This window comes from Myotis nattereri (assembly GCF_964212035.1).
Source record: "Myotis nattereri genome assembly, chromosome: 8".
NCBI lineage: Eukaryota > Metazoa > Chordata > Mammalia > Chiroptera > Vespertilionidae > Myotis > Myotis nattereri.
Window position 1 is genome coordinate 58582394 of NC_138083.1, and position 15301 is coordinate 58597694.

Here is a 15301-nt window from a genome sequence, read left to right on the forward strand (position 1 = left end):
GATATTTCGTCGTTTTGTTGCCATTATAAATGGGTCCTTTATAGCTTTGGGAAGATAAATGGACACATGTGAATGGATTAACTACATTCATGGAAGTAGGAGAAAGGGAATAAGTTAACATCTGGTATGATATCTGAAAGTCTTTTTAGTGGGAGTCACAGGAAAATAAACAAGTTAATAGTCAAATAGCAAAATACTGTAACTTAAAGTGTGGTGTTACAGAAGAAATAAAGGGTTGAGCTAGATCTGTGGTTCTCAAGCAGAGATGATCCTCACCCCACCCACACCAACCCCACCCCAGCCCATTTCCATCCCCTCTGGAGGACCTCGGGCAATGCCTGGGCTGTTTTTTTGTTTGTGACAACTTGGGGGATGGGTGTCACTGACAAGTATTGGTTAGGGCCAGGATACTGCTAAACATTCTACAATACACAACAAAGATTATCCAGCTCCAATTGTTAATAGGATGGTGGCTGAGACCCTGAGGTGGAGGGTAGCATTGAGGATACCTACATTTAGGTCAGGATATCACAGACTCCTGGGACCCTCCCAGGCCCAGTCGACTTGGAAAGAGGAAGTAAGAAGACACCCTTACATCTGTGTGTAGTGTACGTATGCCCATTTCGAGAGTGGAGAGTAATTACGGCCTTTCACATTTAACTTCGTGTACTTGTTTCTTGCTTGAATTTTTTTAGCACTTTTTCTTTTTAATTAAAAAATGAGAAAAGAACACAAAGCACAAAAAGCTAGTAGGTTGGAAGAGAGCCTTTTGTAAAACTACTGGTAGATTTCAAAGAAGAGATTTTGAAGCAATCGCCACACATGATCAGTAGGCCCTGATACCATCATCTGTGCTTAAAATCTGTTTTATATACTGCCTTCCACATCTATTGGATCTTCCAAGAAAGAGTGACAGAGAACACCTGACTTAAAGCCAGGCAATTTATGCCCCGTACTTGGTTTTATACCCTTTAGCTTTGTTATATTTGGGTGTTAAGTTATATTGACTTTAGAGAAAAATAAGAACATACTTCACTGTACTATTAAGTAAGGCCACCTAAGTGTTTCATAAACTGTAAAGCACACTACAGATGTATGATGAGGCCAAAAGAGGGCAGAGGCTGTGCTCAAATTATCTCTTTACTCTGTCCCCTGGAGTCCAAGCCGCTAGGCAAAGGAAAAGGAGGACTGGGCTACAGAGGGAAAAGGATGGGAAGAGAAGTGCAGGCTAGGAGAAAAGCGATTACCTACTAAAGTAGTCTTACGAGTTACATTATTCATGTAATTAAGAGATGGAGACAATCCTGATGGGGTCGATAAAAATCATAAGAGGGTTGTAGCCCCACACCAGGCCCCTGAAAAAACTATGGTCAGCTTTCTTTAAGTAGTCCCAGCCCCCACACCTGAGATGTGAAGCGATGACTATAAAATCCTTGTGCGAGCCCAGCAGTCTACATATGTTTTTAAAAAATATCTGTCCCACAGAGATTAGAAGCAAAAGGGATGGATACAAGGCTGGGTGAGCATCGTTCCTCCACCTAGGACAGGGCCGGATGGAATTCTTGCTTGATCAATGGTTGTTGAGTAGATTAATGAAATACATTCTGCAATTACTTCCTGGACCTGGCATCAAAATAACTGGATGTATTGACACATTTTTCTGGCTTTTGTGCCTTTGAAGGGTTTGCAGGCTGTGAAAAATAACTTTAACAACTCTGTTTCTTTTCTTGGCCTTGAGACAGCTTGAGAAGATAAGACACCCATTGGAACGAAGTATGCCTGGAGGGGAAAAAATAATAGTGAAAAACGTTTATCAGCAGCCTTCTCGAGCACCAGTTTTCCAACTTAATTAACATTCATATGAACTCAGCAAATAATGTGTAGCACATGTAAATCCATATACTTTTATTAATTAAAAAAAAATTTAGCACTGGAAAAAATCCTGTCATTGGATCAGTTTTACAGAGAGGCGCTAGGTGGGCACTAGAATTGACAGAGCCAGAACTAAAAGTTGCTTTTCCACCTTGGGAAAAGCAAATACCGTTAACAAAAAATATCCTAAGCAATTGCTGATTTTTCTTGCCTGTGTTATGCAGACTCCAGGCACTTCTCAGAACGAACCAACGTTTCAAAGCCCCAAACAAGTTTGGGACGAGCCCTGGGGGTGGGGACCTCTACCAGGGGCGTGCTCACCCCGACAGGGGCCCCGGTTCCTCTGCGGGCCGTCTCACCAGCTTTAATAACTGCTTTGATATTATGCGCTCCAGCAAAAGGCGAGCATTGGCCGGATCAAGCCGGACCTCCAGCGAGAGCGTTTAAAGTTCCACCATTTCCTCTTCGCTATTTGAAAGAAATCACGTGCGCCCCTCCCCCTGCCCCTAAAGTTTGTCTTCTAGCCATCAACTCGCTTCCTCTCTCGGTTTCCTACTCAGTTGCCAGAGAATCGCCGTCATTAGCCAAGTTCATTTAGACGAGAAGGTGCCTTTGTGTACAGAATGAGAGCCATCGCGTGGCCAAGGATAACCACGCGGAAGAAGGAAACCTTTTTTGTCGCGAGCTGCTGCCAGCGGCCGGGAGGCGTGTTCTGTCGAGTGGCCGAGGCCGCCGTCGAAGTTAGCAAACAAAGCGTCTCCCCAGTAACCGCCGGCCTCCAGCCCAGGCTGCTGCCGCTCCGGCCGCGGCGTGGGCCGGCCCGGCCCCTCCTCCCGCGTCTCCGCCCGCCCCCCGTCCCCAGCGGATGTGAGCCACCAATCCCGGCAACAAACAGCCTTCAGACGCCGGCTCGCAGCGGCCCCCACGGCGGCCCCCGCCCGGCCGGCCCCACGTCTGTCCCGCTCGCGGGCGCAGCGGCTGCTCCATCTCCAGCCAGGTCCCGGGGAGGAGCCGCGCCAGCAAGCTGCAGGGGTCCGTTCAGGGCGCTGCTTTGCCCCGGGACCGAGTTTATTCGCTTTGTCCTTTCAGGAGTGTGTTCTCTTCGGTGCTGATCAGTCGGCAAACCACCGAAGGGGGGGGGGGGGGGGGAATCGTGAGGTCGCTGCCTGCTTAGAGTGACGCTTTCCCCCTTGTTTATTCATTTTAAGTCCTGTAATTGGAAAAACCACCCAAGCTTTGTAAACTCTGGCCTCAATTCACTCTGCTGGCGGGGGTGTCTTTTGGGGGGGGGGTGAGTGGGTGGGAGGCTGGCTTTAATTTAATCCGAAAACAGGCTCCAAAGTCTAGTTAGTCATCGTTTGGCTGCCTTCTTCCTCGGGTTTAACCGTATTTCCACGGAGCGAGTCCTGCCGGGTTCTCCACTGAGGTTACAAAACAAAAAGAGCACAGAGCCGAAACTGGAGGCCGGCTCGGGCGCTGACGTCTCCACCCGGGTTCTTTACGTTGGGGGTTTTTTCTCTTTTAAGTGACGGCGAAAGTCGCACTGTGGCCTGTGACAGTTCGTTTACTTCAAAGCAACGGGACACACGGGGAAACTCGGCTCGGAGGAGAGGGCGGGGAGGGGGTATGTTTCTTGGAATGAGCCAAACAGGATCTGGACTTTGAAAAGGGTCCTTTCGTCAAGGACTCCTGTTGGGGTCTTCCTCAACCAAAACAAACCTACAGGAGCATGTGTTTTTCCCCTCCATGACTAGTCTGAAATATCCGATGAGAGAAGGGGTCCCCTAGCAGGGCTGAAATTATAAAAGCAGACTTGACCGAGCAGCCCCGGTGCGGTCCCCGCCGTTTCCTACAGGCGGCAGCTGCCCGGGTCCGAGCGTGGGAGAGCCAGGCCGGGAGGCGGCGGGACGGGCGGCGCGGAGTTTTAAAGAGCATGTGAGCATGACAAGTGTGCGCCGCAACGTGTTCGATTTCGAAACTGCCTTGCAATCCGGCCCGGAACTCGCAGCGTTAGCCCCGGGGCGCAGTCATTCTCCCCGGGTGTCTGTGTCTCACCCCCCCGCCCCCCCCTCGGCCCCGCACGGTCGCCGGGGGAGGAAGAGCCCCCGGAGGAGAAGGGTGCGCCGCGCCGCGCCCGCGAGCCCATGGCAGCCGCGCGTTCGGGAAGAAGTTGGTTCTTGTCCCGAATACTTTCCCTCGGTGCCCCGCCCCTTGAATCAGAAGCGGCCGTCTCAACCCGCGGCCGGAGCCGGGACTGCAGTGTGGGGCAGCTGTCAAAAACGAAGGGGGGGTGAGGTGTGCTTTTCTTCCCGGAGGTCGAGGAGAGGAAGGAGGGGGCGGCCCGACCTCCATCTGTGGCAGCTTCCTAACCAAACACATCTTCGTCTGCCCCGGGAAGAAAGGCCCCAAGGAGAAACGCGGGGCACTCGGCTGGCGTGGCCGCGGCCCCACGAGGGATGCGGGAGGCGTGCGCGCCGCAGGGAGGAAGGATCGCGTTTCTGGGCTCCGCCGCCCCCACCCGGGACCGGTAACAGCGGCCCCCGGGGGCGCGGAGTGAGGCGGCGTGGCCGCGGCCCGCGTGCAGCCCTCCCCTGCTGGAAGGTGCGGGGGAGGGGCGGGGAGCGGCGGGCGGGGGACGGGGCGGGCGGCTGGGGGCGGAGGCAGGACCTCCTGTACCTTCCCCTCCTCGCCTCTCACTCTGACAGCGCCGAGGTGCGCCGATCGGGAGCGGGGAACAAAGGAGCGGCGTGGGGAGGGGAGCGCGCTGGGCGAGCGAGAGCCCCCGGCCGGCTGCCAGGAGGTCCCGGCAGGAGGAAGCCCAAGTGTCACTTGAATTCCGCCCAAGAAGCGGGCGCCTGCGATCCGAGCGCCGGGGCCGCACTCACTGCTGGAGCTCGTCCTGCAAGTTGCCGGAGCGCCCTCCGGGGAGGACAGCCGCTGGCCCCCGGCGCTCCCGCTCCTGCCCGCGCCCCCGACACCCCGGCGGTGCCCCGCGCTGGAAGGGGAGCTCCAGGATGAAGAGCAAGAAAGGTAAGGCTCCGCCGGCTGCCGCCCCGCGGGCGCGTGTCCCGGGGAAGCGTGCGCGCCGGCCGGGCTCCGGGCGAGAGTGACTTTGTGGACTTCCAGCCCCGCGCTCCCCGGCTGGGACCGCGCCGGCCCCTTTGTTGAGGCCGCGGCTGAAACGGCAGTGGCCGCGCTCCTTCTAGACACAGCACGAGGGGCGGTGGTGGGGAGACGGGCCTCCACGCTGCTGGCACGTTGTCAAAAAAACACACGCTCGCCGCCTTGTTTGTGCGCCTCCAACTTTCATTGTCTCAGCCCACGCCCCACGCTTCCCGAGTCGCCGCGTGGCTTCTCGCGGGTCCTCCGGGGCGGGGGGTTGTGAGGGCCCTACTCCAGGGGTACCCCCCCGCGCCCTGCTTTCCCCGTCGCGACCGGTGGCAGCCAGGAGCGCCTTTGTCTGAAAGTTGGGCTTGGATTCCGGGGTTCCCACTCCCCCCCGTCCCCCCCAGCTGGGCCCAGGCACTCTCTTCTCGGGGGATGGGGGTGTTTTCACAATCAAAAGGAATGCGGCTCCGACCCCCGGGTCGCCCTCGGGGGTGGGAAACGCCGGGAAGCGGGTCTGGGACATTCCCGGCCGCTCCAGGTTTTCCCACGGAGAGTGCGGGGCGGGATGGAGAGTTAGGGCCGCGGGTAGGCAACACACACACACCCCACATCCACACCCCCACCCCCGGGACGAGCCCGCGTCCGACAAGCAGGCTTGGTTGTAAGTGCAGAGCGAGGCTGTCATTGTTTCCACGAAACGTTCTGGAAGCCGTACAACTAAAACTTGCCGGCAGTCTGGCTTAAAAACAAAACACACACGAGAAAGAAGGAGGGGGGGAAAAAAGGCCTGCCACCACGAAAGGTCAGAAATGTTCGCTCCCTCTCGAAGTGAACTTTTGAGCCCCTGGCGGGGGGCGGGGGTACCCCGAATGTTCCGTCCTGGGCCCCCGTGGGCTTTTCTGTTGTGATTTATGCGAAGTGGCTCAAAACAGAAGTTAGTCGCTGGGGAAGCCGCGGGGGAGGGGACGCCGCGCGCAGGCGCAGAAGCGCGCGGAGTTTCCGCGGCCCCGCATTCTTCCAGGCGGCCCCGCGGGGACAGTTAGAACAATACGGGCCGAACGCCGCCCCCCGCCCGGCTCCGGCCCGGCCCGCCCCGGGGTGCTGTGCTCCGGCTGCCGGCCCGGGGGCCTTGGAAACCCGCCTCACCTCGTGCTGCACGCGTCCGAGTCGGGGCTTTCGTAGCGGTTGGGAGTCGGCGCCCAGCGACCCCCCTCCAGGGACAGTGACAACTCGGCGCATACAAGTTTGGCCACGTAACGGCGCGGGGAGCACGCGGGTGGCCGCCCCGGAAGGCCATGTCTACTCGGGGAGGACTGACAGGTCTGGACCCTGCCCGGAGGGACTCTCCCGCGGGCGCCGGGACCCCCTGGGATAAGTTGGGGTGTATGTGTGTTGGGAGGGTGAGGAGTGGTGCTGGTGAGCCCACTGCAAAGCGGGGTTTCCGCGGGGGCCGGGCGCCCCGCATTGTTCGGGCGCTGCTGGGGGAAGCGTTGTAGCTTCCCCGACCCCCCCGCCCCCCGGGCGCCCCAAAGCCTTTCCGAGTCCCCGCCCCCACCAGGCCGGCCGTTGGGTTCCCCCCCCCCCCCCCCCCCCGCCCCTCTCCTGCCCAGGTACCGCCGGGCGTCCCTCGCTGATTCCCCGGCACTTTAGGGTGCCTACCCGCCCCCTCCCCCGGCAACTTTTGTCCCCCCCCCCCCGCTCCCATTATCCCTCGGTCCTGTCGCGGCACTCGGTGCCTCCGGTCGCCCCCTTTTCCCGCCGGCCGCAGGACCGGGGGCTCGGAGTCGGCAGCCCGGGGCGCGGGGCCCTCCGCGGAGCGCCGACTCCTGGAAACAATGAGAGGTGCGTGTGGGGGAAACTTTGCGCCGGCCGCGGCCCGGCTGCCTCACCTTTTTAGGTTTTCTGGGTAAGTCCCCCGGGTGGGCAGCCCCCTCAGAAGGTGGAGGTTCTCGGCACCGTCTCCGGTTTCCTGTAACCCGAGAGCCCCGCGGGCCGGTGGTGCTCACGCCGCCGTCGGAGGGGCCGAGTTCGGTGCGGGCGGAGGGAGCCGCCGAACAAAAGCTAAAAGCCGGCCGCCCGGGCCCCCCTCCCCGCGGCCGCCGCGGCCCCGCCACCCCGCGCCGGCTCCTAGGGGGGCCGCGCTCCGAGCCGCCCAGCGAGGACTCTGGAAGAAATCTGCCCCCCGCCCCCCCGTCCCTCTCGGCTTGGACTATTGTTTGTCTTATAAAAGTTCGTTTTCAAGTTTTCTTGAAAACAAAATCACCTTCAACTCCATCGCAGAGCCCGCGCTTTGGGAAGACTGAAAAGGGATCATAGGGTCTCTTAGAGAGCAGAGGATGCCGAAAAGAGCCCCCCAATGGCCCTAAGCCACGCAGAAAGGGGCTCCTTGAGGAAACCCCCAAAGTCTCAGCTCGCCCTTCCTGACCGTGGGATTCTTGCGATGACGTTGTTCTGTGGCTGCTCCTCGGCTGGGGTACGATTCCTGTCGCTTCGGAGCTGTTCTGGGCAGGGAGTCTGTTAGGTTTGCCTTTTCCTAATTGTGTCCTTAAACTTTTCCTTCGATGATGTGAGTCTGCGTCTAGGTTCCTGCCTGTTCCAGGTATCCAGCCACTGCTCCCTGGTCTCCCTCGCACCCCCAGCTCCCTTTCGGAAAGGAGAGGATTGCCTTACCGACGGTGGGCGCCCTGGGCCATCTTCCCAAACAGCATTCCCTGCATGTGGAGGGAGGGAGGGCGGCCTGTGAGCCCACACCCCTCCCCCCACCGCATATTTTTAAAAAGTGTAAGCAGAGAGCAGGACGTTTGGAAACCAGTCGTAACCGGGAAACTTTTCAAAGGCTCTGTTACAATAGGAAATGAGTAACGTGGAAAAGTCTTTTTGTTTTTCCAAGTTGAGCCACAATCCGGAGGGAGAGTTTTAATGAAAATAGTCCTGACAGCAGCAAACGTGGGTGAAATATCAGCTGCTGTAGCCAAGAAACTGAAGTCTTGACTTCCTGTTACTTCAGCTTTTGTGCACATATTGGAAATATTTGTTAAGAGGTCCAGGGGCCTGGCACTCATTTGTTTAAATGAACTGAGAACAGAGTCAGGTCGCCCTGCAGTTGGGTGTTGCTTAACTGAAACCTGCCTGTGTGTGTCATTAACCTGTTGTAAAAGCTCAGGCTTCTTGTCAAACTGAAGCCGATCGAAGTGCAGGCTTCAGGGTCTTTTTGTTGTTGTTTTAAATTCTTTGTTATTATCAACTTACAGTTGAGAATTCACTGTTTAATGAGCAAATTTTCACACTTTTAAAAAAATTTATAAAAGGGAGGGGGGTAATAGCTTTGAAAAGAAGGTCTGGCTTTTCAGACATTGAGGAGTTTAAACAAATTTGCTTTAGTTACTCAAGTATTTAAAAGTTAGAGTTAAAAAGCTAGATTTCTTTGCAAATATAAAATGTACTCATTTATAATTTATTAATTTTTTTTTATGAAGAGCTCTTCACCCAAATTTTAATATGGGTTTAAAATTTTTCTCATCTTTTCAACAGTGAAAGCAGTTTCGGTTTTAAATGTACCTCTTTTTCTTTTAAAGCAGTTTAATGAGCCTTTGGGGGTGCGTAGCTCAGTTGGTTAGAGTGTCGTCCCCATACTCCACAAGGTTTTGGGGTTCCATCCCTGGCCAGGCCATATACAAGAATCAACCAAGGAATGCATAAATAAGTGGAACAACAAATCAATGTTTCTCTCTTTCTCCCCCTTTCTGTCTCTCTAAAATCAATAAATAAGTTTTAAAAAAAATAAAACAGTTTAATGAAAGCTTCTGGGAAGGGAAACATCAAATACATGGGGTTAACATTTAGGATTCTTCTGTGATTGGTTTATTGATGGCTGTTTAATAAGGCTTGAGCTGAAGTGAATTTGCAAGTTCATTCTGCTCTTTTTTTTTAAAATTAAATTTATTGGGGCGACATTGGTCAGTATGATCATATAGGTTTCAGGTGTGGGTTTTTGTTACTCATCCTGCTCTTTTGTTAGAACTTGGTTTACTTGGTCTTAGGAAGGTCCTGCCTTTTCTGTGGACACTCGCCAATACCTTCTGCCCCCTGCGGTCCAAAACTGACCATGTGTCACCAAATAAAGTCAGACTCAACTAACTGGGGAGTATCTCATCAACAAACCTTTGAATGGGTAATTCTTTGAGTTTCATTGTGTTAAAAGGCTTTAAAAGGATGTGTGTGTTTTTTAAAAAAATCCTCAAGTACAGCTGAAACCGGTTTGGCTCAGTGGATAGAGCGTCAGCCTGCGGACTGAGAGGTCCCGGGTTCGATTCCGGTCAAGGGCATGTACCTGGGTTGCGGGCACATCCCCCACGGATGTGCAAGAGGCAGCGGATCGATGTTTCTCTCTCATCGATGTTTCTAACTCTATCTCTCTCCCTTCGTCTCTGTGAAAAATCAATAAAATATATTTAAAAAAAAATAAAAATCCTCAAGTACATTGAGTGGTTTATCACTGTGAGGAATATTCTGTTTTTATTTCCTATCCAGGCAAACCACTCATTTAAGTTTGCATCAACAAAGTTAAGAATGCCTAACTTTAAATTTTGTGTCAGTTTAATAAATTTTATGTAGAAGTACTGTTAGGTTCAAGCATGCACTAGTTTATGACTCATTTATATCCTTAAAATTTTAGATTAATACATTCTAAGAGTTGCCCATGTTCTTTGTGTTGTTGTGGGGGTGTGCGCGTGGGTGTGTGTGTGTGTGTGTGTGTGTGTGTGTGTGTGTGTTTAATAGCGTATAAAGTTCTAAATTATGTTTAAATGTCTAAAAGGGCCAGGTCTGAATTTTTATTGAACTCACTCTGTGTGATTTGAATATCCTTTAATGGTGTGTGAATTCTTAAAATTTCTGGTGGGATTAAAGTACTTACAGACAAGAGATTTTCCTTTGGGATTGCATATTCAGGGTTGTTGTTTTCTTGTCATATAATTAAGACAACTCTGCTTATTGATACCTCCTGTTCTAGGTTCAGATTAATTTGGCAGTAGAAATTTATATGAAATTTAAATTTTTATTCAGTTAAGGCATCTCTGACCTTTTACTAATAGAAAAATATTTTTTGTGCAACAACACTAAAAACTTCATTGGTGGTTTGTATTTACTAAATAGCGACCAGTATTGGCCATTAAAAGTGGTGTTGAATAAATGTAAGGAGCCATGAAAAAGAAATGACCGTGGAATTGGCAGAAACTTTAGACATGCATTTTATCTTTAGAATACTAACTGGGTTAAGAGTGTGATTTTCCCTCATATCAGTGAAAGAAATGTACAGATATTCCCTTTTTATTTCAAACCTTCAGTGGAAGGAGGAAGAATAGCATTTAAAATGTACAATAGAACACTCATTAGATTTATCCTAGATTAGCAATGACTTCAAAGAGGTTGTTAGACACATTCCATCTGTTGTAGCACCTTTCCTGATGCACAGGTGGCAAGCTGTTGTTCACTTGGGGTGGGGCTTTGTCTCCTCTGTTGGATTACATGAAGGACTTTTCTGAGGATCATTCCAAAGGAATGTGAAAAGTTGAATCCTAGCGGAGTGGGCACGAAAGGGCATCCGACGACTGGTTGAGAATCTAGAATGTGCCTCTAGTCAAATTACTCTGGAGCCTTTACATGTGCTCTGGTATTTCAGGACAGAAAACACTCACTGGTCCTTCCCCTGCCTCTCAGTAGTTGAGAAAACATGTTTACACTGAATGGTCAAAAGAGATGAGTTTTGCATTAGGTGCTCTGCTGATGAAACCGGTTGACGGCTGGCCTTTGTCCTTTCCTAGGTGTTGTCGCCTCCGGCAGTGAGACCGAGGATGATGACAGCATGGACATCCCCTTGGACCTTTCCTCTTCTGCCGGCTCAGGCAAGAGACGGAGAAGGGGCAACCTGCCCAAGGAATCTGTGCAGATTCTCCGAGATTGGCTATATGAGCACCGATACAATGCCTATCCCTCAGAGCAAGAAAAAGCATTGCTGTCCCAGCAAACACGTCTATCTACACTACAGGTAGGGGGAAAAAACATGTGGTATATGCACTCAGGTTTCTTTCTTTTTCCCCCTAAAGTCATTTTATAGCATTCCTGTATGTCAAGTCATTAAGTGCCTCCTGACTCAAAAGCTTGGGGTGGGGGATATCTCTTAAACTTTCTAGTGCTGATAGCTAATAACTGGCTATTTAGAGAAACAAACACTTGACAGTCATCTGTCAAATAACATTTCCTTTAATGCCTAAAAGAGCCTTCCTTTGTGCAACAATCATAAAAAGGAGGTTAAATCTTACTCTATTACCCAGGAAACTGGTTTGATATTTAAACAAGGACAGACCTCAGTGAGGTAATTCATGTCTGTCTGTTGACACAGTGATTTGAACTGAGAAAAATCAGTAACTTGGGGGAGTGGCCCTTTTCATACAGGAAAGATTTTCCTGTAGTTGATTAACTTCAATGTTGGGGCAGTAGGTAATCGGTTAATATGGGGGAGTCAAAAGGTAAACCTCCTTCTCTAAAGTAACTTTTAGACATTTGAGAATTTATACCTTTATTTTCCTCCTGAAAGGTTTATGGATGATGAGACAAGGGAATTTGTATTGGAGAGAAGCAGGTTTATGATAGGAAGCAGTTTTTTTTCTTGTCTAGGCTCAAATACGTCGGAATAACTTTGTAAGTTCCGATAAGTCTTTTCATGTCTTCTTAAATGCAAAGAGATAATTAAGCATCTATGGAAGGTTCTCAGAACATGTATGCTGAGTGTTAAAGCATACCCAAATCATTTCAGGTCTGTAACTGGTTCATCAACGCCCGCCGAAGGCTCCTCCCTGACATGCTGAGAAAGGATGGCAAAGATCCAAATCAGTTCACAATTTCCCGCCGTGGGGCCAAGATATCTGAAGTGAGCTCTGTGGAGTCAGCAATGGGCATCAAAAACTTCATGCCAGCTCTAGAGGAGAGCCCATTTCATTCCTGTCCTGCTGGACCAAACCCAGCCCTAGGGAGGCCACTGTCCCCTAAGCCGTCGTCTCCGGGATCAATTCTGGCTCGTCCATCAGTGATCTGTCATACCACTGTGACTGCATTGAAAGATGTGCCTTTCTCTCTGTGTCAGCCAGTTGGTGTAGGACAAAACACAGATATACAGCAGATAGCAGCCAGCAACTTTACAGACACCTCCCTCATGTACCCAGAGGACACGTGTAAATCTGGACCAAGCACAAATACACAAAGTGGTCTTTTCAACACTCCTCCTCCTACTCCACCGGACCTCAACCAAGATTTTAGTGGATTTCAGCTTCTAGTGGATGTTGCACTCAAACGGGCTGCAGAAATGGAGCTTCAGGCAAAACTTACAGCTTAACTATTTTCAAGCAAAACAGTTCTAACAAATGTTATGATTGCCGGGGTGATGGCAAGAGATAAATTGCATTATTTTATATATTTTTTTATTAATATTTGCACATGGGATTGTTAAAATGAAGCTTCCTGTTACTGAGATGTCTTCAATGGAATACAGTCATTCCAACAACTATAAACTCAAAGCTACTGTAGAAACAAAGGTTTTGTTTTGTTTTTTTTAATGTTTCTTGGTAGATTATTCATAATGTGATATGGTTCCCAAGATTATGTGATTCCCTCCCCCCCTTTTTTTTTTGTTGGTGTTTTTTCAGACTGTGCAATACTTAGAGAACCTATAGCATCTTCTCATTCCCATGTGGAACAGGATATCCACATACTGTCTAATAAATTTTCAAATTTTTTTCAAACAAGTATGAATCTAGTTGATTGATGCCTTTTTTCATGACACAATAAAGTATTTTGTTTAAAATTTACTGTAACACAGACTGTTTTGTTGAGGGAGGTGCTTTAAAGTGAGTAGGAATATATCACACCAATGAGAGGAAGTTGGGGGGTGGGTTGAGTGTGAGTTGGGGGGTGTCACCAGCTCTTTGAAGAACCTTGGACAATAAGCCAGTATGTATAAACAGGATGTGTGATATTTACTCTTGATAGGAGGCATAAAGCTTTTCTTAAAGCAGGGCAAATTGAAATGAATCATTCCATCAGACTTTAGTTAACCACTCAATCCCTTGGTAATCTGTCCTGCATATTTTAAGACATGGCCAGTGTTGAAAAGAAAGGTCTCAAAGCACCGGATAATGGCTTAAGTTTCCAGAAGTAAACAACCTAAGCAGTCTCTTAATATTACCCCTTTTTCATGTTACCCTTTAAACTTTATTCTTTGGTACAGTTAGATAAGGAGTGTACATTAAAAGACAGCATTATTTGTACAGAAATCACCTTTTAAAACATTTTCTAAAGTGATTAAAACAGGTTCTATCTTTTGTGGGGCTGTTAACTAGGTTTATTTTCTAAGGTCACAGTTTGTGAGAAAATGGTGCCATACACAAGCAGAGTTTGTTGGGCTAGACTTTAGTTATGAAGCCAGGATGGCCAGAAGGGAATTGGTGGTGTTTCTTTCACTTATGGTTGAGCAGATTTGTCACATGCCACAAAACCATTCTTTGTAGTCATGCTTAGTATGAGGTTTCTTTGTTATGACACTCATGTTTTTTTCTAGCCCTGACCCAGCTATGATTCGTCTAAGTTTGAGGAAGCATCAGAGCTTCATCGTTGTTTAAAGAATATAGAAAAATTCTTCCAAATTTAAGTTTGCCTAATTTTGAAACTAGAAAGTCCCTACTGTAAAAAGAGCTAAACTCCAAGACTTTTTGAAAATGGAAGAAAAGAACTTACAACCAGGAGGTGTAAGAAAAATAGGTGAGGAAGAGGTGTGCTGCTGTAACCTGGTAAGGGCACAGTTTGGAAGGGCACATCAGCCTCAAGTGGGCTGATCCCACCTCAGGGTCATATAAGTAGATAAACCAAAACTGAAATAAGAGTATATAAAAGGAACAAAATAAACACAAATAAAAATGAGATAGAGGTGATTGAGAATCATTACTTGCTCTAATAGCTAGATCAAAGGCTGAAAGACTTGAGTACAGATAAGGGAGACCAGCAAATCATAAAAGGCTTTCCCAGTTAAGATGTTTTATGAATCATACCAGAAAGGGGAGAGAAGAAGCCATATGAGTGATTAAAGAAAATGTCAAGGGTTAGATGAAACTCAAAGGTTTAAGAAAAAGATCACCCCAAATTGCCTGTTTTATTTTTTCCCTCTTGAAGTTGATGGATAATAAATGTAATTTTTTTAATAAATGTAATTGAAAAGAAATACATTTTAAAAATTTTAACTCTAAACCAAGTAGAAGTTATTTTTATGCTTAGTATTTGCATTGAACATTTGTATATCTTTTCATTTGCTTATTTTTAACCTATTTTGTTTTAAAGTTCATCCCTTTTAGATAGTGTAGATTTGGGTCTTTTTTATTTAGCCTAATCTGCCTTTTTTTCTTGGTGTTTTCAGTTGATTTACATTTCTGTAATTACTGATATGTTTGGATTTATTTACCATTTGGGGTTTTTTTTTCCTCTGTTACTCTTCCTACCTTTTGGGTTACATGAATATTTTTAGTATTTTGGTTTTACCTTTTCTATTGTTTTACAAACTATACTTTAGCTTTTTAAATTTTTGTTCAATTACAGTTGACTATAGTGGTTGCTCTGGGATTACAATATATATATCTTTAACTTATTACAATCTACTTAGCATTAATATACAACTTCATATATAACCTTCCAAAAGTATAGTTCCATTCATTCTCTCCTATTTTCCTTTGTGTTCCATATATATTATGGCTACATGATAAATCCAACAGGGCAATGTTATAATTTTTCCTGTAAACAGTTAAATGTATTACAAAAAGAAAAAAGAGTGTACATATAGTCTTTTGTATTTGCTAAATATTTACCATTTTTGAGGTTCTACATTTGTGTCAGTCCAAATGACATGTCATTTTGCTTCAGCTTAAAGGAATTTCTTGAGACTTGTGTGGGCTTGTGGTGACAAATTGTGTTTTTGTTCATTGAAAATATTTTATCTTTTAAAGGTAGTTTCATCAAAGATAGAATTAGGGGTAGATAATCTTTTTCTATTTTTCATTATTACATCTATTATCTTCGGGCTTACATTGTTTCTTAATATGTTTTTATTAAAAATATTAATGTTTTTATTGATTTTTAGAGAGAGGAAGGGAGAGGGAGAGAGAAACATTGATTGGCTGCCTCTTGCATGCCTCCTACTAGGGATCCAGCCAGAAACACCCCCCATGTGCCCTGACCCAGAATTGAACAACAACCTCTCCATGGATGGGACAACATTTAACAA

At 48.1% G+C, this 15301-nt stretch overlaps 1 protein-coding gene across 2 annotated transcripts; it reads left to right on the forward strand.

The window, feature by feature from the left end:
* The first annotated feature begins 4134 nt into the window (after positions 1–4134).
* TGIF1 (TGFB induced factor homeobox 1) lies at positions 4135–12837 on the forward strand. Of its 2 annotated transcripts, XM_081097770.1 has the most exons (4): positions 4135–4473; positions 4578–4902; positions 10803–11026; positions 11795–12837. In XM_081097770.1, the coding sequence occupies exons 2-4, from the start codon at positions 4887–4889 to the stop codon at positions 12368–12370; spliced, it is 816 nt and encodes a 271-aa protein (XP_080953896.1). In that variant the 5' UTR covers positions 4135–4473; positions 4578–4886; the 3' UTR covers positions 12371–12837. The 2 variants fall into 2 exon arrangements, with proteins under 2 accessions (XP_080953896.1, XP_080953897.1); XM_081097771.1 differs by lacking the exons at positions 4135–4473; positions 4578–4902 and adding an exon at positions 6012–6300.
* Positions 12838–15301: the final 2464 nt, after the last annotated feature.